The sequence below is a fragment of the Physcomitrium patens genome, chromosome 21 (assembly GCF_059467195.1).
Source record: "Physcomitrium patens ecotype Gransden chromosome 21, ASM5946719v1, whole genome shotgun sequence".
Taxonomy (NCBI): domain Eukaryota; kingdom Viridiplantae; phylum Streptophyta; class Bryopsida; order Funariales; family Funariaceae; genus Physcomitrium; species Physcomitrium patens.
This window is the reverse complement of record NC_143430.1, coordinates 12,745,320-12,772,113: the sequence shown is the minus strand read 5'-3', so window position 1 is coordinate 12,772,113 and position 26,794 is coordinate 12,745,320. Positions and strand designations below refer to the sequence as shown.

The following is a 26,794-nucleotide window of genomic DNA, read 5'->3' as shown; positions in this document are numbered from 1 at the left end:
ACAATAGGTCTTACTTGTAATTCTTATGCAGGTTTACTAAAAATAGATTTGTGCTGGTAACTGCTAAATTGTTTATGTTAATCACTTGTGAGATCTTACGTTAATCTCTTTTTCTTGTATTGATAATCATATACAGATGAAGATTCCAACGATTCTCCAAAATTTAGAGATTTTAAATTGATCTTAACCACATTGTAGATTTTATTCTAGATATTTAAAGCTATCATGTTCCCAACTTCAATTTCCAAATTATAGCTAATGTAAAAGCTGACCCAGATCAAACACATTAAATTGATTACAATATATATATATATATATATATATATATAATTGTCTTGTCTGTGTACTATTACATGGTCTTTAAATTATAAAGTGAAAGATTATGAAATCTTATTCAAAACACATCTTGCACCATTACCTTATTTTCAGAAACTTATTACATTGTGGAAACTTATTCCAACATCATAACAGAAAGATCATCCATTAGTCTCTCAAGTCAATAAACATATAAGTCTTATTTAGGAAATAAACAACTATCGCTGAGTGATGCTGTTGATGAAGCTAGTCCCAAAAAACCATGCAGCAAACAAGCATTCATTTATTAAAGTAACCATATAATCACAAATAGTTCCTAAATTATTTTCGAAGAGAAAAGAAAAAGAGAAAAAGAAAAGAACAGAAGGGGGGGGGATAAAGAGGAAGGGGAGGGAAAAGTAATTTCGCACCATCTTCTAACTTTGTACTTTTTAATAATCTTTTTCCCCCACTTGCACTTTCTTTCATTGAAACCCTAATCCCCACATCCAGTAGACACGAAACAAACCCTAATATCCCCCCCCCTCATTAGAATGGAAACCCTAATATTGGATCTAGAAGATTCTATTGCCAGTGCCATTGGCCCATGATGCCATAGTGCCCTTTGAAGTCAAACCCAAATTAGTAGAGTCGGAACTTACTAGAAGGGTGGTTCCCCAACGTTCCCATGGAGGGGGACTGTTAGGCAGCACGCCCTCATGACTGGCCTTTGACCAGAACCCACGACCACGTGCGTTGACTCTTTCGATTCTCCTCTTTCGCCCCCCATTTGCTGGCTCCAACACATAACTACCTGCCTCACCCCTGCACGAAAGTATCTCATTCGTCGTGCTCCAATATGGATGTCATTCGTTTCAATAACGGAATTCGTCTTACTTGTGTTCTCCTTCCAAAGGAAATCCCATCCGTTATGGATGCTGGATGAATAATCCTTTGATGAACTTTCGTTGCTCATCACGAATTACAACTCTTTTATCAAGGTTTCCTCACCCCTTCATGTTTTATTTTTATTTTATTTCAAAACTACCCATTTTATTTGTGGTATTATTATTTGCATTATTGTTCAATCATGTACGCGAAGTTTTTTTTTTTTAATTTGTGGGTTCTATTTTCGCCTCCTCCCTCTATCATTCCACATGTCTATCAGTCAACGGGGACAATCATAGTGGAAACAGGGAGCTGGTTGGACACTAAAGGACCTTCCAGAAACCGACATGAGAATGAGGGGAGAAGGATGGGTATATTATACCATGCGCAACGAACATACTTATATACGATAAATAGAAATACATATATATTCCAAATAGCGGGTTCTCGCTGTGTCTCCTCCCATCCTCCAAAAGCCCCCCCCCCTTCCCACGGGCTTTAGTGGTTTGCCAGCTCATTTATATGTGGGCCCAACGAATCGCGTTCTTCCCTACCAACTTTACTCCACGTGTCTTCATTTTGACTTTAGTTTTTTAATTCATCTGATTGTGAAATATCTATCAATTCAACAAGTAATGTTAGGTTTTGGCAATTTCTCCATCAATCAATCCAAAGATATGAACTTTCCTTTACACCCCTCTGTTTTTTTAATTTTTCATTGGGGTTCCTTGAGAATCTTGGTACAATAAACCAACGATACAAACCACTTACGATTTCAAAGATTAATCGAACTACTCTTCCCAGAGCTGAGAAGCATTAATAGTTAAGCTGTCTGTCTTAGTTAAATTAGGGTATACTCAGGGGACGCTGGGCGGTGACAAGTTTATTCGAATAAAGGAGGGTTACGTGGATGCGAGAAAGGGTCCACTCGAACTCCAGGTGGGCTGCCAACTCGACAATGACGATTGAACGAACGAACCAATGAACGAACGAAAAAGAGTCTGTCTCCGTCCAAGTGACGAATCATCGCTGGCTCCAGGCCTTGGGGAGGGGGCTTAGCAGTCCTCGATTGTGAGTGAGTGAGTGTGTGTGTGAGTGTGAGAGTGTTGAGTTGTGTTGTCGCCGCTGAGTCTGGTTGTGTTGCTCACGCGCTGCAGAGTCCGGGTTAGCGAGAGAGAGAGAGAGAGCGAGAGAGCTGGAAGCGAGAGAGAGAAGGCTCAGATCCTTGGCAATGTAAGCGAGGCTGACATGGCGGATGTGTTTCAAGCGAGGTTCCACAAACATAACTCAAATCCGGAGGGGGAGAATTTGGTGCAAGAAGCACTGGGAAAGTTCAGTTTAAGCCGCGGAGATTAAGTTCAGTTGTTGCGGGTGTCGAGGGTGTCGAGGGTGTCGAGGGTAATGGTGTTTGGTTCGGTCGATCGTCTGTGGATTAGGAAGGAAGAGATACTGGCGATCTGTGAAGGTGAATGGTTCGGGTTGTGAATTGTGTTAAGCAGGGGAGGGTGTTGTTGTTGTTGTTGTGGTGTGTTTGAGAGAGCGAGAGAGAGGCAGAAATGGGACAATCGAAGGTATTGGTAGGTGTGTACATTGCTTGCGCAGCTGCGGCATGCGCAACCGCAGCTGTGGCGGTGACGCAGCGACTGAAAGTGCGAGCGCAGAAGTGCACTGCGCGGAAAATTTTGGTGGAGTTTCAGGAGGCTTGCGAGACGCCTCTGCCGCGGTTGCGGCAAGTTGTGGATGCTATGGCCGTCGAGATGCACGCTGGCCTCGTGTCGGAAGGCGGAAGCAAGCTTAAGATGCTGCCCACCTTCATTGATCGCTTGCCGAATGGGTAACTTGCTCGTGCTGTGCTTGTGTTTTTATTGTTGTAAAACTTCTTCCATTTCTGGCTCCATTACTAAATTATAGCTTCTTCTCTTCTTCACGTTTTGTTCGTCTGGAAGAAAACATTGGATGTGGTTCAAGTTCTGCAGTTTAGTGCTCTGAGATCTGCTCTTTCTGAGGAGGATGGTTTGAAGTTTAGTCTTTTAGGGTGGATAGACTGTGGGCCTATGTGGTTGTGATCGATGTTGGGGATCAGAGAGGGCGTGACCATCCTGCGTCAGATAGACAATGCAGGAGGTGTGCCGCCCTATTGCACGGGTTTCAAATTCTTAGAAAGAACATAATCGGAGTTTCTCAATTCTCCTTTGCATTTTATTTTTAATGTAGTCTCTGCATGCGGAGGGCGCTACTAGAGGCGTGCTCTAGTCAGTTACCATAGCCGCCTAGTTAACTTCTGATTTCAGATGGTGATGTCCAAATTTCAAGGCCCATTTTCAACGCAAAGTCCTAAGCCAAGCCCTTACGTGCTCGATTATGGGCTGGAAATATGAAGTCGACAACAAAATGGTTTTGAAATATTCGGAACTTTTGAATGTCAAGAATGAGTCTGGGACTTTGTTTCGAGTTAAGGGGTTATTTGTTACTTTTTAATTTTCTTTTGGGATACAGAAGTCTAATTCTTTGGTACTGAATCTAAGCCTCAATCAGATTTTTTGAATGAAAGAAATCTGTTATTCAGGAGTAATGTTCGGACTTAGTGTGAAGTAAATCCACCTATTCGCTAATCAGATTTTTAGATTTTTAGGGTAATTCAAGTATGTGCGCTCCAAGAACAGAGTGTTTCTACGTGATTCAGTAATTAGGTTTGGGAAGTATCAAATGCATCTGACCATTTTGACCATTTAGACTTTCAGATATATGAAATGAGTAACAATGACTGGATCTGTGTGTGAACTGCGGTAAGGGGGCAGGGAGCTAGTGTGAAGTTTTTTACGCCGATTCGATTTCTAGATCTTTAAAGCGAGAAGGATTAGTGAGGTTTTAGGATGTAGAATTTTCAATCATATTTCTTGAATGACTCGGGACTCGGAACATATGAGAATAGTTTGGTTTTGTAGCTTGGTGCCAGATGTATGAGCGGCGGAGTCTAGTCTTTTTCATCCAAAATTCCTCAACTAAGAATATTTGTGGAAATATCTGGTTCGATTGTTTTTTGAGAGTAATTCACAATCTGTTTCAAAGTGTGGTTATTGTTTGCTTGTCTTAGGCTCCAGATTTTTGTCGATTTCTAACACCTGAGTTATTTCTTACCATTGTTCTGTTTTACACTCTGTTGCAGTCCTTTGTACTTCAAACTAATATACCCTGTTTTTTTCTTTTCTTTTCTTTTCTTCTGCTTCTTCTTCTTCTTCACTTGGTTTACGATGTTGTAACAATGTGAGTTCATTTGGGGTTGAACAGGAGCGAGAAGGGCCTTTATTATGCTGTGGACTTGGGTGGGACAAACTTCCGGGTGCTCCGTGTCCAGTTGGGTGGATTAGAAGGTAGAGTAATCAAGCAAGAGTACGAGGAAGTTGCCATTCCCCCTGAGCTAATGCTTGGAACAAGCGAACAACTATTTCATTTTATTGCCAAGGAGTTGGCTGGCTTTGTGGCAAGAGAAGGTGAGGAATTCAGGTTAGGCGACGGTCAGTCACGGGAAATAGGGTTCACCTTTTCCTTCCCCTGTAAGCAAACCGCTGTAAATTCTGGGACTCTCTTGCAATGGACCAAGGGCTTCAAAGTGAACGATGCAGTACGTCTTTTTTTTATTTAAAATCTTGTCTCCTTTACTGGATGCATTGTTCAAATTTTCCAATGTAATTAGTATGGATTTCTTTCTTAAGAAGATGTTGAATGAGTGATGAAAGCGGAGTGGTGTTAAAACCTGCTTTTGGTTTTTAGGTGATTTTTCTGAGAGTTTCTGTAGCTGCAAGTCTTTTCTCGTTGTAGACTCTGAACTAGTTGGGTGAGTGTGTTTCTTTTTCTGAGTATACAAATTTTAGTTCCTGATATTACCCTGATATCAATGTAAACCAAAATACTTTTTCTTCGTATTTGCAGATCGGCCAAGATGTGGTCGCAGCTCTTCAAAAGTGCATTGAACGACTAGGGTGCAAGATGAGGATCGCTGCTTTGGTAACGACACTCTCCTGGAACTTTCATTATTGTCAATTTACGCATGCAATTGCAATTATTTTTGGCTCAAGGCTATGTAGGGTCTGAGTGGAGACGGAGGCCTTTTTCTAGTTGATTTGTCTAGGAATACAACAATTAGGGCTCGTGTAGCAATTGGTGTTAATTTATGTATATTTGCAGTTGCACTTTTGATTTGTAAAACGAGCATTCGGAAGCCTCATTACTTAAGTTGTTCTGCTCAACCTACTTTCATGTTGGATGCATTATGCAGGTTAACGATACAGTGGGTACTCTAGCTGGTGGTCGCTATTGGAATAACGACGTGATGATAGCTGTTATTTTGGGTACTGGTACCAATGCCTGCTACGTTGAGCGGGCTGAATCTATATCGAAGTGGACTGGCGAGCTTCCGAAGTCTGGCCAGATGGTTAGCATCATTTTTGGTCCAACATCTGGCTTCAGTTTGTCGAGTTTTGATTATTTGATTATAGTTTATTGTAGATATCAAAAAGCACCGCTAGTCCTGACTTATGATTTCTAAAGCAACAAACATGGATTTTTCTAGCGACTGCTCTCGTGTAGGATATGACTTGGAATTTCGGGTGGGTTTGAATATTGACCACGTACCCTTACATAACAAGTGATATATGGTTCCTGACCTTGGCAGGTGATCAATATGGAGTGGGGAAACTTTTGGTCATCACATTTGCCTCGGACCTATGTGGATGAGTTATTGGATAGCGAGAGCCTCCATCCAGGAGAATATGTAAAAACATCTAAACCATGATCTATTCTGCTGTTACTATTTTCATTGTCTGCCTTGGGACAGCGCTTAATGATGTGGCTTTTGATTGCAGGGTTTTGAAAAGATGATTTCTGGAATGTATTTGGGTGATTGTGTGAGGCGAGTGCTTGTCAGGATGGCACAAGAAGCTGGCATCTTCGGTCCCCATGTTCCTCACACACTCTTGGAATCCTTCTCGCTCCAGTACGTAAATTTCCGGTTTTACGAGATGTGTGTTCAATTTTTTTAGTACTTGTCCTTAGCAACATAGAATGGACTTATTTTATTCAATGTTAAGTACTTTGAGAAGAACTAGGAGATCCGGGATTTAGTTGTTGTCATTTTACGTTGAAAAAACATTTCAAGTTTTTTTCTGGGCTTAGAAATATCCCTCTGTTTGCTGAACCTCAATAGAGAAACGTGTCTTTCCTTTGCAGGACACCAGAAATGTCAAGAATGCACCATGATGACAGTAGCGACCTAAAAGTAGTTGCAGAAGTTCTGAAAAGACTATATGGAGTACGTGCTTTAATTCCTACCATCCTTTGAATCATTGTTGTTTTTTAAACTTCCCAGAGCTTGCTACTCAATGCTATGTGATTGCGTTCGTTGGTCGTTGATTTAGTATTCGTTTCATTGCAGATCCAGAACACAACAGTAGGGATTCGCAAAATCGTAGTTGCTGTTTGCGACACTACGTGCCAGCGAGGGGCCAGGCTGGCAGCTGCTGGTATTGTGGGAATACTAAAGAAAATTGGGAGAGATGGAAGTACAGCAAATGGCTTGATGAGGCGAAATGATACGAATGGTATCCATGACGAGCTCTCTGTGAATTCTACACCGGGAAGTGGTAAGACCGTTGTGGCTATGGACGGTGGCTTGTATGAGCACTACAGCAAGTTCCGAAATTACATGCAAGAAGCTGTGCGTGAGCTTCTAGGGGACGCATCCAAAAACGTCTCTATAGAGCTCTCCAAGGATGGCTCAGGCATTGGGGCAGCCCTTCTAGCTGCATCATATGCCGAGTATGTGCCCTCCTAATACCTCTTGAACTATTGATTAAAATTCCAGTAGGTCAAATTGTTAGGACTGTGCTTTACCAATGCTTCTATGAGGTATGAGTCTGTTTCTTTTGGAACATTGGGTTATCTGGCTCGTCTTGTCTTGTATAAAGCCTCGTAGTTCAATCATCAGATAATTGTTCTCCTTGTCAGCTCATAGACTGGAGAGTGACTTAGGGTAGTGGCTTTCTAGGTAGCAGTCAAAGTATTATTTGAATACTTTGAAAAGTATCAAACCCATTCCTTGTGTAGGACATTACCTTGATACTTCAGCCACAGTTTAAGAAGTCTGGTCTTTTTTTTAGTGTAGTAGACGAGGTTGTAGTTAATGGTTGTCAGCAGAAATGCCTTGCAGTCTTTTAGCAGTTGCTGGCTCTTTCTTGCAATTTATTGCTAAACAGCCTTTTGGGGTTATACTGTCCCTTCATCTCAATCAAAATCATTTTGGATTCGCTTTTCCGGACTTTTGGCTATTTTAGAAGCTCTGAGGTTTTACTATTTTAGCGTTTGTGATGGTTTCTTAATATTTTTACACACGCTAAAAATTTATTTATGTAAATGATTACAATTCCATTAATTTCTATTTTTGATATTGTGTATATGAAATATGTTAGTGTTAATATGAAATATGAAAATCCAAATGGCATCTTTACAGACATGAAAGTCATATTTTATAGGTTTTATTTTAAAAATTGCATAGAAATATTAGTTTCAGAACATTTTTACTCAATCGAACTATTTAAGTTTTATTTATTTATCTATGACAGCAGTAGTATTAAATAACTTTTAGTTGGTATTAATGTTGAATTTATTCAAATCATAGAAAGTAACTGTTTCATCAAATATTTTCGTTGTTTGTTTGTGTTTACAAGGCATATGAGTATTAGTTAGAGATTTTTTAAGGATTATTGTCTCTTAAGAAAATAGTTAAAATTTACCATATACTTAATTTCTTGGAATTTCAACTCTACCGCATGTATCGTAAGACTAAATATGTTTTTGTACGAACTTTTATATCTGTGACCACCACTTATCTTTAAATATCAATTTAGGTGTAAATTTTATAATGTTTTTTAATTTTTAATTTTTTTTAACTCTTAAAAAACAAATAAGTGATAATAAGGAAGGAAATGTCTATACAAAATCAGTTAGACTTATTTTTGTATATTACATATAACTTTGTTCACATAACAAAGTTATTGTATAGGCTACAGATCTAATTTTGTAATATATACAAAATAAATCTTCCTCAAATATTTCAACTTAATCTCACAACTACACTTTGTTCATGAGTTTTTGTTCCATTGTTCTTGCTCCATGATACTTGTTTTAATCACATTTCTTGGAGTCTTCTATTACTTATTACAATCTTTGGGCTTTATATTCACACACACACACATATATATATCCTAAAAGGAATGTTGTTGGAGATCCAGGGTGACAAAACTCTAAAGGAATCCCAAGCTGCAGAGTGGAGGACATCGATCCTTCATCTTGGATCTTCATTTTATCCTCTTTCTTACGGCACAACAATTGTTCTTGGTATTGTCCACGTCGGATTTTGTTCCACGCAGTCACATGCACTGTGCTGCCTGCAAAATTCCATCCAAGGAATGGAATCACAACAGACCGCACATTGTACATTTACTTTCATAGAGATGAAGCTTCTGAGTTGGTACCATCGACGTGGTGGCAACTCCTCTATTGTTGCTGGTTTACCAGTCCATGGAGATGAGAGGCAACAACAATGCATGGACCTGAAAACCAAGTGTTTCAACATGGGTCTTACGTAGTAGGAGCACAGTACCAACGAAGCCACGCCTGAAAACAACGTATCGTCGTTCGATCGAACGGAACCCACCTTGCCAGAGGCAGATTGTGTGAACTGCCGTAAGCATGCTTAATTCGCATGCCACTAGGCTGACATGAATGATTCAAAGGTTGCTGTCCCACCGTGACAATCAGCTCTAACTAGTGAGCAGATCAGTGTTTCGGTCTCTAGCTTGGGCCACATCACGAACAAGATTCAAGTAGGTTGCTCATCATGTTTGTACCTCATCGAGGCATCTGTCGTGTACGTGATTTGTGTGCAACTTGTTTTTTGGGTGTTTTGTAGGATTCGGCAATGGAAAGCTGGAGGAGGAGGAGGAGGAGGTAGAGGAGGTTAATGGGGTGCGTGAATCCGAACCCTGCAGGGTTGGGGTGTTAATACACGGTGCGCAATTTGTGCTTGAACGGGGAAGATTGTTGTTCTCTACAATCTGTGTACATTGAGGATGGTCCGAGTCTTATCCAAGTGTCCACCTGCCTGAAAGTCGCGTACCCTCCCTCTCGCATGTGTTGCAAGGACTGCTACTTGTGGGAGGAATTAGGTTACTCCTCATCATCACCTCCGATCATGAAAATCTGCTGAAATCGCTGGCAACGTGAGGGCTGTGGCGCTTGTGCATCAGAGTTGAGCCATACATTTCACTAGATTGATCCCCAGGCATGGGTGAAGGTGCGCAGCAGGCTGGCCAAGCGGGTCAGATTGAATCTGAACAGACTGCAGGCGGTGTTGGAAATGGCAGTGTTGTTTTCGAGTTGAGATAATGTCTAACTTGTTGTCTCAAGGAAGCTCATCACCATCATGTAAACCTCCTTGAACAACTAGCGAATTGGAAACCGTGGACATACCAGGATTCTGGTCATGGGCTTATTGAGAACGTAGTATAGTTTGTTATTTTTATTTTTATTTTTTTTGCTATCGTTTCATTTCTCAGATCTACCAATTTTTCGGATACAAGCGTTAGAAACCTTCCAGTGGATGTACCAAAATTGGATGTGCAATGGTGTTGACAGATTGAGATTCTGCACATTTGGTAGAGTTCGATCGCCTACTCCTCAGGTATGCCGACAGGAGAAGTGGAAGCCATCTTCACCTTCCTTTGAACATTTCACAAAGCCGAGGTCGACGGCTCGAGCACTTCCAAATCTCGACGCGGAGGTCGCCATAGTCACGTAACCATGGGAGCTGTTGATTCGAACGTGGATGCCAATGGCGCGCAAGGGAACATGAACAAGGTCGAAGCGGTGAATTCCGAAAGAGGAACTGTCACATCCGTATCAGATCGAAAGAACATTTTGTCTCGCTTCTCATTCCAGAAGAAACGGAAGCTGAAAAAGTATTGCATATGGTGCGGGATCCCGGTCCTCACGTTGGCGATCGTCATCCTGACTCTAACCCAGACGATCTTCAAGTTCCGAGATCCAGATATCACTCTTTCAGACGTGTGCTTCTCCGGCGTGACAATCGACTACTCTAGACCCCTCAGCCCTTCCTCTGTCAACGCTTCATTGTCAGCAAACATGAACGTGTACAACCCAAACCACTACAACTTCAAATTCATCAACAGCACCATTCACGTGGTCTACCATGACGTGATGGTGGGGAGAATTTCTATGCCAGGAGGCGAGCTCCGCGCTGGCAAATCCTGCGCTCTGCAGGCGCTCGTCACTGTTGGATCCCTGAAGCTAGGCAGCTCGATGGGCAACTTGTACCTCGACTTCGAGAAGAACCAGCTGCCATTCGCCATGAGCGTCAACATACCAGGCCGCGTCAATGTCGCCCACATCTTCAAGCACAACGTGGTGCTTGAATATCACTGCGACGTTGTCTTCTGGGTTGGAAACTCGACCCTAAAGGACTACCATTGCTGGAGGAAGGTCCACATGTGACTAACTAGTTACTCATTACCCAACAGCTACGATGAAAATGCACGATTCCATTCTAGATAGTGATTCTGTAAGTGGCTCATTCATGGCATGTTTGTCCATGATTAATATCACCGACTACGTCCAATAACTGAGTTACGGAGCGGGGACCTCGACATCGAAGCAATTTTCTCCAAAAACACTGTGATTTCGCTTAGCTGTACTCAAAAAATACATCAAAGAACTTAGCAATGGATCAATCGGAGCTTCAGAAGTTGAGTCATGTGTCGGATGTGGGAACTTGAATGGCCCAATTCTTCGGTGGCGAACTTCGACGTGGAACTTCCAGTATCCTTAAAATCTGATTCTGAACCAGCACGTAATCAGTGCATCATCGGTGCTGAAACTCTTGTGTGATTCACGTCATTCCTAGCTCGCAGGTTGAATCAGGTTGCGGACATGCTTCGCTCCATCACGTGGAATGCTCTTGGAATGGACCATAATTTTTGCGCCGCGTTCCAGGCGAGAAGCCTTTTCGGCGTTGTGGGCTCCTGGGTCGTGTGATCTGTGTGGTGACCAGAAGGACAGATTTCATTATCTGGTAGATGATGTTACATGTAGATAATTTCCGTTACTGTTTCATGTTCATGCAAACTGCACAGGTCCTGAAGACACAAATATATTTACTATATTTACTATTTTAATGAAGAGTTTGATTCGAGAATTGTTAATCGAGTGTAAATACGATTCATCGGTTGCTTTTCGAATAAGAGTTGTATTTTAAAATGGATGGTTTAAATGGTTTGGGTGTTGCCAAATTTTAAAATAAAAACTGGTTGATATTTGCTTTGATTTCAATTGGGTTCTGATTTTTTCGAATTTTGTAATATTTCAATTAAACAGTTTAAAACTATAACAGTATTTAGAATGCTAGTGAATACAATTCAAATAATGAACAATTCTAACTTTACACATGTATTACATGTATATAAGGTTGGGAAAGCATAACAGATTAAAACTTTAAAGTTAAACTAGCAAAGACAAGACACTTGATATAGCAGCAAAGTTCTTATATTATATATTAGTTACAAAAATTGTCAAAGAAAAAAAAAAATCCCTGAAGGGATAATGCTCCCATATGAAAATAATGCATGAATTGGCACTGAGTGACCCTAATTTAAAAAGAAAGTGACAAGTTGTACCCAAGTATGCAAAATAATATCAAAGAAGTTGGCAGTTCAAACCTTGAAGATAAAATTCTCAACTATGTATGATGGAACCTATGTCTACCCCATCCCTTCCACACGAATAACCCCTGCTCTGTGTGTGTGTGTGTGTGTGTATATATATATATATATATACATGGACATTTGTAAACGCATGAATGCTCCATTACACTATATGTTCACCAAACACTCACACAACAAAATGTTACCTCTAGGTCCCTGATGAGTCGTCACCACTCTCCCATTCACCCAGTCCAAGTGATTCTGCATCTTCTTCTTCGTCTTCACACTCGCGAGAAGTCCTCGTTGAATTCAATGGTGCAGGAGTGGATGAGCACAGCCTGAGCATGCAACTCCGATCTGAGCAAATCTATGATCAACAAGCTATCTATCACTGTCTGTGTCTTCGCAGGGATCCAAATGACGAGTTTGTTTGCACCATTATTGTCAAGGGCTCACCTGGAAACGTTGTGAGTTCGTTGCTGAGGTGAAGAGATTAGATCAGTGTAGCCCTTGCTGCTAGCTTTTGGTGAGTTTGGATACATGAACCGGGTCCCAACTTGATTTTTATCATGCAGTTCAGCCTCATGGAAACCATCACCATGGTCACTTAACTCACTAATCTCTGAGCTTTGTTCGCCTCTTCCAGGGTTCTGTTCTTCTTCTCCTTCGTCTTCACTGAACTCGTAGTTGGATTCGTTGGGATGGACTTGATGGCTTCTGACTGAAGCGGAGTTGCTGTGGACAGGCTGCGCTCAATGTACAGGCACCATGTCATTATCAACTTATTAGAGTGCAAATGACGATGCCCACATCTGTAATCACTCTTGATGAGCTGTTTAGAAAATAAACGAACTAAACATTAAATAAGCGAGCTTGATGATTCACTACCAAGGAAAGAGAATTTCAAGAATGCAAATCACATTTGCACTGTCCTGTGATGCATTGTTATCATTGAAGTGATTATGCCCAGAATCTGAGGTGTTGCCAAATTGCCACTCAAATAATTTCAAACAAAGATTATGTACAACCCCTCTAGAAATCATAATAAATATGGGGGGCAAATATCATGAATCATTTCGAATACAAGACAAGGCTGATTGATTCCAGAGCAGTATATTATAGATGCAGACTATTACAGTACCAACCATGCATCGCACATAAGATTATTCACATTCAACCAAATTCGGTAGTGCTCAGGTACAAACTTCATGGTGAGCTTACTTGAGTCTGCCATAAAGTAGCACCTCTCTCAAACTCCATGAGGTTTCGCTCATTATCATGGACATGAGACATACGCTGTGATTGCTGCTTTCTCAGAGCAACAGAAATCGAATTGTATGTGGTATCACTGTAGGCATTTCAGACCGCATAATATTACACCTCCAACAAGGGTTATTGTATAAACCCCTTCAAAGTTCGATTCATTGCCACTTGCATTGACTGGAAAAACGAAACTGCAGAGTGCGCATGAACAAGTTCAACAGATGAATAAAACACAATCACTTGGAATTTTCGTACCTGATGCTATTCGTTTTTGATGTTATTCCAAACTTTCTCAATTCCTCACAAAGCTGGCCATCGAATTTCTGTGTGGGAATTGTTGCTGAATGTGTAAGCAGCAAGAGCTTTTTATGTAATGAGGATAAGCAAATGACAATTACAAAAGAAAATTGTGATGACTACGCAAGTACATGGCAAAACGATACAATACCTAGTCCTTCAGGGCTTTTGCGTTGTGAGAAGATAAGGCCAAATCGAGAAATTCAAATGATATCTTATGACTCATTGAAACAAGAACGGTGGATGGCAATTGCGAAAGCAGTGGATGAAGCGGTATCAAATGCAGAAACACACGTTAACTATCTCTCTGTGCGGTTTTCCAATAGCCACCTCTGGATTAGGGTATTTTGCAACCACATGTGACCTGAAAATTTGCAACACACATCGAACATAACACTTTTAAAAATCTAGCTTAAGCAGAAGATGCCGTGGGTTGCAAGTCGAACAAGAAACAACATGCACTATTATTCCTAGAAATTACCAACACGATTACAAAACCATGCTATCCTCTATAACAAAAGACTCGAAGTGGAAGGTTATGAATGAGAAATTCGAGCTAAACGACTCACAAGGCCGGGATAGGTACAAAGGCGCGTTCACTCAACCACATTTGCCTCTCAGGAATTTGTACGGTAGGCTTGTCTTCTGCAATGTCACTGGCAGCGACTTCAGCGATTTCTTGGATCCTATGAGCCTGAAAACATCAAACGGTCTGTGCATTTCTTAGAATCTCCAAGCAACTTGCTTACACCTGCAATGCTTAAGAGTAACGAATCCCTTACGTTTCCGTACTCATGTGATGGGGTGTGCTCATCTAACTCGTCCTCCTGCGCCAAACAAACACGATACATTTGAAACATAATTCTGAGTCTGTTCAAAAGAGCGAGAAACTTGATATGGTAAGATTACCGAAAAGCAACAAAATGCACAGCTCCTTCACCTAGACAGATTTAGCAAAACCGAGATATCAGTTGAGCACAATTATACGGATCATCACCCAAGCTACCACATCCGCACTGGTCATTAAAAGCAGAGAGTAACAATCCACCAAGTAAGACCTTGGTGAGAAAACGAATCATGTGAAAGAAAAACAACAATGAATTCAAATATTGAGTTGAAAGATGAAGGCCTGAAACCTCAGCTTCAACTGTTGCAGACCACATGGAACTAGGTTCATTTTCCTCTATGTACGATTCGACTTTCTTGACAGTAGGCTTTTCAATCGGAAAATACTTTCCAAGTTCCTGAGTAATGGTGGCCAAACGCTGAAGGGTGTGCTCTTTAGGAGAGAGTATGGGATTATTCAGAGGTTGGTTGTGAGGAACGTCCTTCAAGTCAGGGTTGCTATTGAGGACAGCCATATGTAAAGAAGTCGATGGTTGATGTTGTGGATTCTCCTGCCCAAGCCATAAGTATGGATGAAATGCAGGCGCGCAGCACAGGCCGGGCTTGTATGGCGGTTGGGTATGGAAGGACTGCGCCGGGGTGATTCGAAGAAGACCACAGGGCTTCGATTGAATGTCCTGATTCTGCTCAGTCTCCTTCCATTTGCTTACAATACTCCGCACTCGATGAATTGTGGATGACAACGACCTTGGGTGTTCCTTATTTTCGCTCAAATCGAGTAGCTCAGGAGCTATCTGAGACAGTTCGAAGAAAGAAATGTAAATCGTGATCATTGATCCAAAGTACCGCATCGTTCTAGGTTAGCTACTTCCACTGATAAGATATTCCTAAGTGTTCTGATATTCCTATGTATTCCTATGTGTGCACTCTTGCTTGGACTCAATAGAATTTACAACGACTTTCCATTGCGCAACGTTTGTCACGAGTTGTACAGGTTAGTTGCCGTCTGCATTCTCTTTCCTCATAATCTACAAACTCATGTGTAGGGTGCAGGCCATGTCCCCTTCAGATCCATACCATGAGCAAACCCAGCATCTAGATGGAAATACATGTATCGTCGACAGGAAATGAGTTCAAAACATGATCATGTATTGAAGGCAGCAACTAGTTGTTGTACTTTGACAAGAACTTACGTTTCCAGTCGGAGTCTCTGGTTTGTATGTGTGGGAATATTGAGATCCCAACTTGCAGCTTCTAGCGCCTTCGCTTCTTGTTCGCTTTTCTTGCTTCCTTTTGTTGAGTTTCTCATTCTCAAGCTCGTAAGCTGACAGTCGTTTCTGGTGTCTGCATAAATTTGAGTCAAATTGGCTAGATGTGTCATTGTTGTTTTTCACTTTGTTAACATCTCCGTGCACCGAAAAACAGTGATCCTGCCGAGTATTGAAATCGAATAAGTATCACAGTTTCAGATAATAGATCACACGCGCAGTCATTCAAATGTTTACCTCTTCTCGTCACATGCGGCGCCTGTGCCCTTTTGTGGCTTTTTGCACATTTTTCCAACTGTGGTTGAAATCTCACCACTTCTCGAATTACTCTGCAACATGGCCCGAGTATGAGACTATCATGTGTTATGTATTTAGGTCTTATAAAGGATGCATATCACAAGAACAAAACGTCACAATCTCGTGGTTTACAGATACAAAACCTTTTCAACTGTCGCTGGTTTCGACTTCTCCTTGCATGACTTCAATCTTTCTGGGCAAGTTTCATAATTTGCTTCCCAAGGCACAAGACGAGATGATTGTTTCGAAATTGGCGTAGAATGCCTGTAAGGTTTGGGATCGAAAAACAATTCCTGCTTGCTTGGCTCTTCATGTGAAGATACTGCCTTCGTCCCTCGTCTCCCAAACGTAGGGTGGGCCAAGGCAAGAAGTGCCCCATCCTTACGAGTATCTTTTGTACACCGCTCTCCTGGAGAGGGGGCTCGTTTTTTTTTATACATCGAGAATGTAATGGGTTCCTTCTCGACCTACACACAGAAACTCTCAATCGTCCTCAACGCCACCAATTCAAAAAATCGCAATTGACAATGAGCAGTAGCTAACAAGTGAGGGGTGAACGGTTGAAGGATCGATCTAAGCAATTAGCAGACTATAAAATCATGTTTTGTTCGTTAAAATGACTTATAGATATCAGGTTCCTCGAAGGGTTATGTTTCATGCTCCAAGTAGAAGCGGTTTTCATCAACAGAAGAGTTTGATTCAACTGGTGACTGGATTACACCAAAGTCAGTGCTATTGCCAAGTTTCTGAATATTTAATACATTAGAGAGTTCGTTAGCAGGTTTCTTTGCTTCACGTGTGGCAAGGATGCGCTCGGGAAACATGTAGACCATATCGTCCTTTGTCCTATCCTCTTGTATTTCAAGTAGTTCCAAAGCTAGTGGTCGAGGAGGTTTAGGCCGAGTTTGGGAATGGACCCCTGGGGAACAAATTGCGTATGAGTACACCGAAGGAGAAACCGATGATGGGGCATAAACTCCCGAATTTTCCTCATTATATTTGTTGCCCATGGCCATGTTTACATCGGACATGACTCCCTTTAGCTTCTGATTTTCCTTGCGCTGATCGTCTACCTGCAGAGTCGCTAATATCTCAGAAGCATGCCGCGCAAGTCTTAGATCAAAAGCTTATCGCGGTCTTGTCAGTCGTAAGAAATGACAGAACATTCTACTGTCAAATGCCGAGGTACTAGCATTGCTGAGGCCAAAATGCGAGGAAGATTGACCTGGTGTTGCGCACGAAGTCGTTGAATCTGTGCCCATTCAGCCAAGCTCATCTCTGCCTTCACCTGCATCAGAAGATGAACGACGTTAAACCAACGTAAACAACAGCAGCTTCAGATATTAAGCAATCTTGTGAGACAATCCGGAGTATGGAACTGAAGAACATGCCAAAACCTCTTCTAATAAATAACAATCAGAAGTTAAGTTTTACGAAATGAATAGAAGGTGGGTATAGTCCGTGCACTCGTGCTGAAGTGGCCACTTCAGCATTGGAAACCGCAGCTAGGATCTTCTCCATGGTCATCACCTGCGTTTTTTGGTGTTTTCTTGCAACGTGCAAAACCTTCATAAAGGGTTCTTTCATATCATGCATGCCTTTCGGAGTAATGACTAACAACGCGCTTGTAATTTATCAGTAGTACGAATCAAGTCAGATGAATGCGGCGATTATCTTTGACGCAGGTGTTATTCTTGACATACCTGTGGCTGGTTGATCTGAGAGGTCTGAATTTGGTTCTTGCCCTGAGTTTTCGACATAAGCTCGTGTTTTTTCAAGGTCTGAAAGCCCACACAGAACGATAGATGTTAGGCCCAGGAGTACAGAACCAAGAAGCTACCGAAGAGCACATCTATCCTACGGACAGTCGGTAAGAAAATAATGAAACGACGCAAAACATCAATCTGCAAAGCATTGTGATAAGGTGAATAACGATCACCTTCTTGGCTAGTTTTAGTTCATGGCGAGTTTGCAACAGGACATTTCTATGCCACAAGAAAAGATTTCGAACCCTCTCATTTTTTTGCTGCGCAATATAGTTTACCCGAAGGAGCTCAGTGTTTTGGTCTGCCAACAAGTCTTGGACATGAAGCAGATATTCCACCTGCATAGCTCAATTTCAAGCTGCTAATGAAGTTGAGAACCAGTGGTGCTATGTCATCTGAGAATTTCCGCACTGCCAACGACATGAATTGTGTACGCAAACGTGGAGAGAATCATGTAAAAGAAAAAATTGGAACTGCTTGTACCAGCAATTGTGCGAGGCGGAAAATCTTGACCAAGTTAGCATCCGTCAAATTGCGTCTGTCCTCTCCTTGAATGTTCCCAAATGCAATCGTGTGAAGCACTGTCTCCAATGTGTCTATGTCTGAGTTCCATCAAGACGCTAACCGATCTAAGATTCTTGAATCGCATACTCTCGGAATGTTGCATAACCTCAATTGCAGAGCATATCACAAATCGTTTCCATTTATCAACAAAACCCTGAATCGAGCAAGACAAGTAGAAGAGAATACCCACTAAAATTGCAGATCTTCAATGCAACATTAACGGCTAACTTCATTCACAGATTCCCCTTGCTCTTAATGTCACTTCAGATTCTCTGGAATGGACATCAAATCAACAGGTAGCATCATGTACCAGCTTCGCGAATTGTGCGATCGATGTCGATGTTTTGCAAACTGCTCCAGTCAATTCTCGCCAGGCGCTTCTGAAACACGAACGAGGTACCTTTCGCGCCACCTGGTGATAACTCCTTCGCCGTAGTTCTGACATGTTTCAAGTTCTTCTGCGACGTTTTCGACCCCTCCATTTCCTTACGGAGCTGCTCCTCGCCGCGCTCAAATGCGTGCAATGGGTGTCCTGTCGCCGAGGTAGTGACTCTGAGCCGGTCGTCGCCCTTGAATACCATTGCCTCATGCGCTGAGGTTCTGAAATTGTCGCTGCTTATCTACAGAACACATTTCTATGGTGTGGGGTGCGGAGACCGCCTCCTCGATTTCGCGATTAGTGTTTTCCGGCCCACATCATGAATTCGAGCTCCTAGTTCAATCCACGTCCCTTGAGACTACATGCAAGTTTATTCGCATAATCACTTCATGGCCAATTCTTACAGTTTACCGTGCACTTTCATGCGTTCCTCGTTGACTCCTCTCCATCGTCATCTGAAAGGCTGGAGGGTATCAAACCCTAAATCTCTCGTTCTAGAGATTCTTAGGAGCTCATCTCAGTTGATCAGGGCACCTTGGCTAACAGTGACATATGCTCCTGGAAAAGAGACAATCCTCAGTGATCGCTTTGACATCTCACATCACTCCGCCTTCCCTTCAATGCAGCTTTACTTCACGTTTCTACTCTCAACCAACAAATCTAGCAGCATTCTCATCGAATCAGTGGAAGCGAATGTCACCCAAAAAACCCAGAATTAGATAACACTAATTGAAGAAATTTAGTGATCAGAGACGTCATGATGTCGGGGCCAGAAAACCAATAATCATGTCAATTAGATCAAGCCAAAAGCATGCAGGACGAGGCGATCTTCAATCGAATCCAATTTACCGGAATGATGCAGCACAGCTCATGTAAGAGTTGTAACCCAATGGTGATCTTCCATTCCATAATCCGAGTTGAAGAGAAGTGCTCACTTTCCATGAATAATCAGGCGACTTCACTGATCGATAAGATGCGGTCAATGGAATTTCAGCACTTTCGCTTAGATGGAAAGAATCTAGTTCAAGAAGGGCTTCGGACGCATCCTCAGCGACGATTACATGCAATCAGTGGGATTGAGCTCCTGGTGGGAGTTGGAAGTGAAACTTTTCAGCTGTGAGGCAAGAGGTGTTGCACTAGAACATGCCCCTTCGCGTAAATGCCAGTCACACTCGCTGGCACTGCAACAAGACAGGGGAGTTGGTGCAGAGTAACTTGTTGCACATTCTCTCACACTCTTTCACTCCCATATACGCATTTGCACACACCGGACGGGACACTTTCCTGGTACAAACACTCAGATGGGTGATGGCCCACATGTCAGGGCTCATCGACATCCCTCAATCCTCCACTTCCCGAGACTTTCCACGTCAGTTTTCACCAGCAACGCAATCCACAAACCCATGTCGCTCTCTTCTCCAACGTTGTAAATTCACCCACATGGGTTTTATCAAATGGCACGCTCCGCAAGCAGCTTTGCAATCGCAGTTCGACATCAACGTCGACCTCCTGTTTGGTCATCCAGTCGAAGCGCAGTTACCGCCATCGCTTGTGCAAAAGACCCGGTTACAACTTACACTTCACAACAACACATTGCCAATTGTGCATTGTTGCTCAGCTTTGTTCACGGATCCATGCGGAAGTCGCAATGAGCACAATCGAATGTTTGCGCATGGACCCACGTAGTGTGTTTTCGCACAGTTTCTCGCCGAATTTGTTGCTCTGCAATGCAGTCCAGAGGGAGCTCCAGCCTCTGTTGCATGGAGTTTGATGAAGACTGGCTTTCATGCAAACGGAAACCCTAATCTGGACTGTGGACTCCATTGTTGCTCTAAAACATCGCCGAAACAGCCCGATTTTGCAAGCTGGAATCGGCAGATTGAATTGGGACTCAAACCCTAATCTTGACTGTGCCATGGTTTTGTTTCAACAGGCTGGAATAGTTCACAGGTCTGTTGAAAGTGTTTCACAATTTTGCAAAAACTTAAGTCATCTGTGTATGTAGCATTTAACAATTTGTGAGAAATCAAGTGAAGTTGAAAACATTAGTTAAAGTAGATGCAAATCGAACTCTACTTTAATATATAAAATTAAATCTTTTTAAAGACAATTTAGGTAGATTTATTGACTAACAACCTGTATCTATGTTATTTTAATTTATTATTATTATTATTATTATTATTATTATCATCATTATTTTAATATTTCTATTTAAACATATATCACTTTTCAACCATGAATAAAATTTTAATTTGTTGTTTGAATTCAATAATAATAATAATAAATAATTTGTCATTTTTTTTGGGTCAATGAAGATTTGTACCTCACTTTGGCTTAAATTCGATTTCCATGGATATTAAGGAACTGAGAAATTATTTGGAATAGTGTTTTCATTAAAGAAATTACAACATTGATTCAACCAGATTATAAGTCGACAAAAAAAAATCCAAATATGACATTTTGTTAGTCTGGATGTAGATCTAAAGAGGAGTTTTAGAAGAAATTTCTAAAGTATTTTAATGACTTTATAATATATTTTTTATAAAATTAAAAGAAAAAAAAAAATATATATATATATAGGAATGATAAAGTGATCCAAATTTTTTTACTAAAGCAATTGACTCTGTCTTAACCATCATTGCACCCCTTCATCCCTTAGCCCTATTTTCCATGTTCTCCTCATTTTCAAACCTTGTCTCAACCCCCTCCCTATTTCCAATCCACACATAGTAAATAATTGTTCTTCTTGTAGTCCCCTAAACTCCAAGTTCTGATATTTGATTCAAATCTCCCTATGAATGCAAAACATATTACCATATTCCACACCTCAACAAAATTGCTCTATGTAGCTACCACTTCAATAGCTCTTTCTTTAACTTCTTTCACATTTTGCAAACCTTGTACCCACTTTCTAGAACTCACCTTTGGTTGCAACATACAACTCTTTTATTTACTCTTTTGACTACCATCGCTGCTTTAAGACACTTTGTTTCTAAACAAAGATCATCAATAAGCTTGCTCAATTCCTATTCAAATTTTGTGACCAATCTAAGAGCAATATTTAGAGAGAGCAACTCTTCATTAGCATCAACAACAATCTTTGAAGTCATCTCTTCATTCTCACTTTTCACAACTAATTGTGATTTCAGCCTTCTCTACATATGTTTCAGCCAAGTGACATTGCATATGCCTCAATATTACATGCTTATATGAACGGTGAAGAATTAAAAAAACTAAAAGAGATGGTTGACACTTTGCATACCATACATGTGTCATTCACTAATAAGACTAGAAGAAGATAAGATTTACATCAATCCAATGAAACAAAACATAATAGATAATTCTATTACATGTGCATGACTACTTCGTAAATAATTAGGGGGTGAAGAAGGCGTTCTTTGTGAATGCTCTCTCTTGTTTTTAATGCCTTTTCAATGTATTTACGATATCCTCCAGTGTCATACTAGAAAAACAAACAATTATGTTTAGATTTGATTGCACTCCTTAAAATCTTCTAGTTGAGGTAAAGGTTCAACACTATGTTCCATTTTATTAGTTAAATGAGAGCGAATGCGGGTTTATTCTCTAAAAATAGCTTTACATTATTTTGGTATTTTTTTAATATCCAGTGCTGAAAAGGAAGACTGCTCATAAATCGCCCTTTGTATCCAAGTTGAAGGCTTCAATTCAACCAAAGAAGATGCTTCTGCATAGTGGAGACCAACCATTCTTTGACTCCATATAATAGGAGTGCACTATTAAAATTCTCTATGGACCTTCTTCTTTTTTTCTTTCTCCCCCCCCCCCCCTAAAAAAACTGCCCTTTAAGTATGAAAATTTTAATATTAGAGTCACTATCTTCAATAAATTGAAAAGGCCTTTGTTTCAAAGGCTGGTTCAATGAACAATTCAACTGTAGGTATCAACTTCAAGGAATTTGAATTCTTATTCTTTAATTTTTTTTAAATGTATTGAATGTTGAACTGGAAAAATTAGTTGGAATTGACCACAATATTGAATTGAGTGGCTTTATGCCAAAATAACTTGGGGAGATATATGGATATGTACAAGAATCCCCAAATTACTAATGAAACAACACAAATAGTGCATGTGGCAAATGTCAACCTTCAATAATTCCCCAGTTGCAACTATGCAATTGTTTTTGTACTTATTCAAATTATTGCTTAAGGGACATTATTTTGATGGATATAGGTGCATGGCAAACTTCCCCATCATGGAGTGATATGGGAACAAAGAATTTAAGCAATCTCTGAGGAAGAAATCACAACATAAAGAGATTTCTTCAACATATTTCTAGTTTATTTTGAATATTCAACAAAGAAAATGCCAGCACTCAGTGCAAATCAAGTGGACATGAATGGCCTTGCACTTGCGACTACATTTTCATTTAAAAACTTCCTACATTTAAATTTCAGTGTGAAGTGCACAGTTTGATACATTTACTAATAACCAAATCCCTTGAGCACCATTTCCTGCATTGTGCACATATCTTTCCAATAATTGAAGATAATGCAATCTCAATGCAGGATCATAACTTAATTGCAAGCAAGGCAAGTTGGAAAAAAATATTTTAAAAGAATGCATTTAATTACTTATAATTCTAGCAAGATTTCTAAAGCACTACAGGGGGGGGGGAGGGACTTGGGCACTGGAAGAGGACTTGCCAAGATCTAAAAAGGAATATTCTCCATTGGAGATTATATATATTTATTTATTTGCTTTCTCATGGTCTTCACATTAATGAAATACTGGGGAAGTGGGTCTGGACGTTGGGTGCTGCAAAGACTACCCAGGGTAGATCAGCACATCCTTGGACTCAACAACAACTACAAACATATATAAATGTATGTATATATATATATATATATATATATATTCTAGTCTTGGAATGGGCCCGGGTTTAACAATTGGTGGTTTTTTGCACTAGAATCATGACTTGTTGTTGGAATTGTCAAATATTCCTATGGGTCGTCCATCCATCCATCAATCCACCCAAGTTTCAGAGGAAAGACCATCTGTGGTGACTTGACATAGGTCATGATTCATGAATCAAAGGAGAGAAAAGGGGGCTAGGGTTAGGGTTGTATGTGGGCTGAAGTCACAGTCTTCCAACATTGGCAACAGTGTATGACAATTCTCTCAAGTAGACAGACTCCAATGCCTGCAGCTTCTGTAGTGGAGCCTCATTTTTGAGTACAGAGACCTCATGTTGCAATGCCATTCGGAACTACTGAGATTTGGACTACTTTAGAGAGGTCTGGAGGTCAAAATGTAACACACAACTTCTCCAGCAAAACATCCATCCTCATTTGTGCGAGCTCATCAAGTTTTCCCTAAATTGTTTTGCTATTTGAAAGTTTGATTGTTGGGTCCATATCCTCCTGCATCCATAGCATTCACCACCATGGCATAGACTGACTTTGATCCCATCTTGACTTGTGCTTTGCTCCACTTTGTCGTTGTTCTTGTGTGTAGTTTTGTTGTGTTGTGTTGTGAGGTTTGCTGTTTGTGGTGCAGTTGTACTGAAATGTTGCAAATTTGCTAACTTCACTGTGTTGAGGTTGTCTTTAGAAACTGTATAAACAATGTATGGTAAATTGTTTAAGAATAATCTATAATTTACAAACTTGCCATTCCTAGGTTGCAATTGTTTCAAGTATTTTATTTAAAGGAGAATATAAAGGTTTTAACATTATTTTAAAGGAAAAGATTATTTTTTAAAATTTTAGGATGGAATATTATTGATTGCTTAAAAGACTTACAAGTTTTTAGTTTTGGAACATAAATTAATATTTATAAAAATAAAATTATACCTTCTTTTCAAATATAAAATTTACTTCACATTAAGTTTTAATCGAGGGAATAATTTTTAGTTTTTACTTAAAAAATAATAATACTATGGACTAAATTATTTTGAAAATGATAAAATAATTTTAAATTCAGTTAAATATAAAAGTATACATATGCATTTAAAAAATATCCAAGTATAAATATTGGTGAATTAGTGATTTTTAATTTTTTATTTTTTATTATGTAATATGAAATCGAATAAGATTTTTGATACAAAAAATAAGAGTAAAAATATTTTTAAGAGAAAAAAAATGCTCCATATTTTAAAGACATAGATCAAGATAGACTTTAGAAAAGATAACATATTTATGTATTATAAAGAAAGAAAGAAAGAAAAAAAGAAAGAAAGAAAAATACCAACTACTTGGAGTTTGATAGAAGAATCATATATTTTATTATATATATTAGAAACAAATGAATATGATATTGCTTGTTAATTCATTGACATAATATAAACCCATGTATTCCATTGATGCAAATAAGTAAAACAAAGGATTACAAAGGATGGATAATAATTCCTTGCAAGCAATGAATTATAGAAATTAGCTCATCTACCTTATAATTATACAAGTATATGATTGCAAGTGAATATTTTTGTACTAAAAGAAATATATTGGACTAAGTTTTAAGATAATAACTAAGACTAGTTGCCAAAGCATTTTCACAAGTGGCAAGTATGGATTTAAAGAAAAGATTTATATTCATTGTTTAATTCACTATCATTAGAACTATAGTTGCAACAATATTAGTAATATATTTAAAATTGCATCAAATAAATGAAAAGGAAATCTTTTTGAATAGAGAGTTAGAAAAAGACATTTATTTGGACCAACTAAATAGGTTTGTGTAAGAGTGCAATGATTTTCTTTTATGCAAGTTAAGAAAGATATTGTATAGATTCAAGTACTTGTCATAAACATAATACTAATGCATTTACACCTTCTTCGATCCATCGATCAAGGCATTATTCCGATGGACCAGCAGTCATCGTCTTGCATGTTGCCCAATATCTGACCAGTCATCGGCGGTAAATATCTTCACATCTCGCTTTGTTGCGATCGGCCGGTGCGGTCATTGCTGTTCCAGCGATGAACTGGCCATTGGGTCCCATCCGTCCAGGGTACTGAGCACATTCCGTGATTACGGGTGACTCAACACCAACAACATCAACACCTGTCTTAGTGTCCAAGCGACTTGTAAATTGTTGCGAGAGACTAAACCTGTTTCGCTATTGCCGATGCAGCTTTGACCGTCGGTTCTTTGCAGATATCTCTTGCTGGATCTTAAGGTCTTCCTAGATTTCTTAACCAGGACCTGTTTCTGTGTTGAAACCCGTCTCTGTAATTCGGTTCAGTGATCACTCTCTCTGAGGGGCAAGTCTTAATCCAGCTATGTCTGCCACTGTCTGTGTTTGCAAGTGAATAACTCATTTTTCTTAACTATGTTCCTTCTACTACTACTACTACTTCCCTGACATGAGTGAACAAATGGACCAGGCAATTGAAGAGCTTGAAACCTTGTTGCCTATCGTTTATTAACCGACTGGATGGTTAGCTGGCAAGTAAAACAATGTCGAAAATAATCATGTGGAAGTTTCGAATGAAAACAAATGAACAAAGCACGTAAACATTGCATACGGTAACTTGACAGAATACCATTTTTAAAACTCTGTCTAGAAAAGGAAAAAAAAAAAAAAAAAAAAAAAAAAAATCAGAAGAAAAATAGAATAGAAATGAAAAAAGAACCACAGTTGAAAAGGTATCAAAAAAGTTGGTAATTTTTAATATAAATAAACCAGGTAGTACTATTGTAAATTTGCGAATCTTAACATTGAGTTCGTAAAGTACTGCCCAGTCTCAAAAACAGTAAAATATTAATAGCACAGAAAAGAGTTTGAATAATTCAGGGAAGAATATGTTCAACGATCTAAATTTAACAATTCCGAAAATGGATTACGTGAGTCACCTCCCTCATGAATCGTGAAGCCCATCGTGAGCTTTCATCCATGTAACCCATTTTGGCAAGAAGTTTACACCATGACTGTGGTGTTGGAGCTTCCTTAGGATGCTCTTTCCTTGAACCTACACTTCAATTATTTCACAGAAAGAGAACATCTCAGAAAAAGGATGCAAGATTGGTTTGTTTTTTTATTTTCAAACCTGAGGCAAGATTGTTTCACATATCAACAACAGCTTGCCAGAACACATGAATGAGTCCCTGGTCTAAAGTCAAGGCATGAATTTATTGTTGGGAAAATCAAGTTGCTGAGTTGTCAATCTGTCCTTCATT

At 39.9% G+C, this 26,794-nt stretch overlaps 3 protein-coding genes across 7 annotated transcripts; 2 read left to right on the top strand and 1 right to left on the bottom strand.

Annotated features, from left to right (window-relative positions):
• The first annotated feature begins 2,267 nt into the window (after positions 1-2,267).
• Positions 2,268-7,495, top strand: LOC112274461 (hexokinase-1). The gene is made up of 8 exons (XM_024503992.3): positions 2,268-3,016; positions 4,471-4,804; positions 5,113-5,187; positions 5,459-5,614; positions 5,855-5,953; positions 6,045-6,175; positions 6,409-6,490; positions 6,614-7,495. Exons 1-8 carry the CDS (start codon positions 2,739-2,741, stop codon positions 7,010-7,012), a joined length of 1,554 nt encoding a protein of 517 aa, XP_024359760.1. The 5' UTR covers positions 2,268-2,738; the 3' UTR covers positions 7,013-7,495.
• A 2,396-nt stretch (positions 7,496-9,891) lies between these two features.
• On the top strand, positions 9,892-10,969 carry LOC112274462 (uncharacterized). The gene has a single exon (XM_024503993.2). It carries the CDS (start codon positions 10,039-10,041, stop codon positions 10,747-10,749), a length of 711 nt encoding a protein of 236 aa, XP_024359761.1. The 5' UTR covers positions 9,892-10,038; the 3' UTR covers positions 10,750-10,969.
• Positions 10,970-11,150: 181 nt separating this feature from the next.
• On the bottom strand, positions 11,151-19,844 carry LOC112274460 (uncharacterized). Of its 5 annotated transcripts, XM_073529752.2 has the most exons (19): positions 19,484-19,844; positions 18,566-19,192; positions 18,175-18,293; positions 17,865-18,029; positions 17,629-17,706; positions 17,151-17,213; positions 16,687-16,998; positions 16,069-16,392; positions 15,866-15,957; positions 15,554-15,704; positions 14,651-15,154; positions 14,297-14,341; positions 14,084-14,208; positions 13,809-13,878; positions 13,473-13,540; positions 13,176-13,302; positions 12,411-12,700; positions 12,161-12,292; positions 11,151-11,290 (listed from the first exon to the last, which is right to left on the bottom strand). In XM_073529752.2, the coding sequence occupies exons 2-18, from the start codon at positions 18,834-18,836 to the stop codon at positions 12,163-12,165; spliced, it is 2,934 nt and encodes a 977-aa protein (XP_073385853.1). In that variant the 5' UTR covers positions 18,837-19,192; positions 19,484-19,844; the 3' UTR covers positions 11,151-11,290; positions 12,161-12,162. The 5 variants fall into 5 exon arrangements, with proteins under 5 accessions (XP_073385853.1, XP_090102060.1, XP_073385852.1 ...); XM_090245934.1 differs by lacking the exon at positions 11,151-11,290 and having other exon boundaries at positions 11,781-12,292; positions 17,865-18,049; XM_073529751.2 differs by lacking the exon at positions 11,151-11,290 and having other exon boundaries at positions 11,781-12,292.
• Between the last annotated feature and the right edge of the window lie 6,950 nt (positions 19,845-26,794).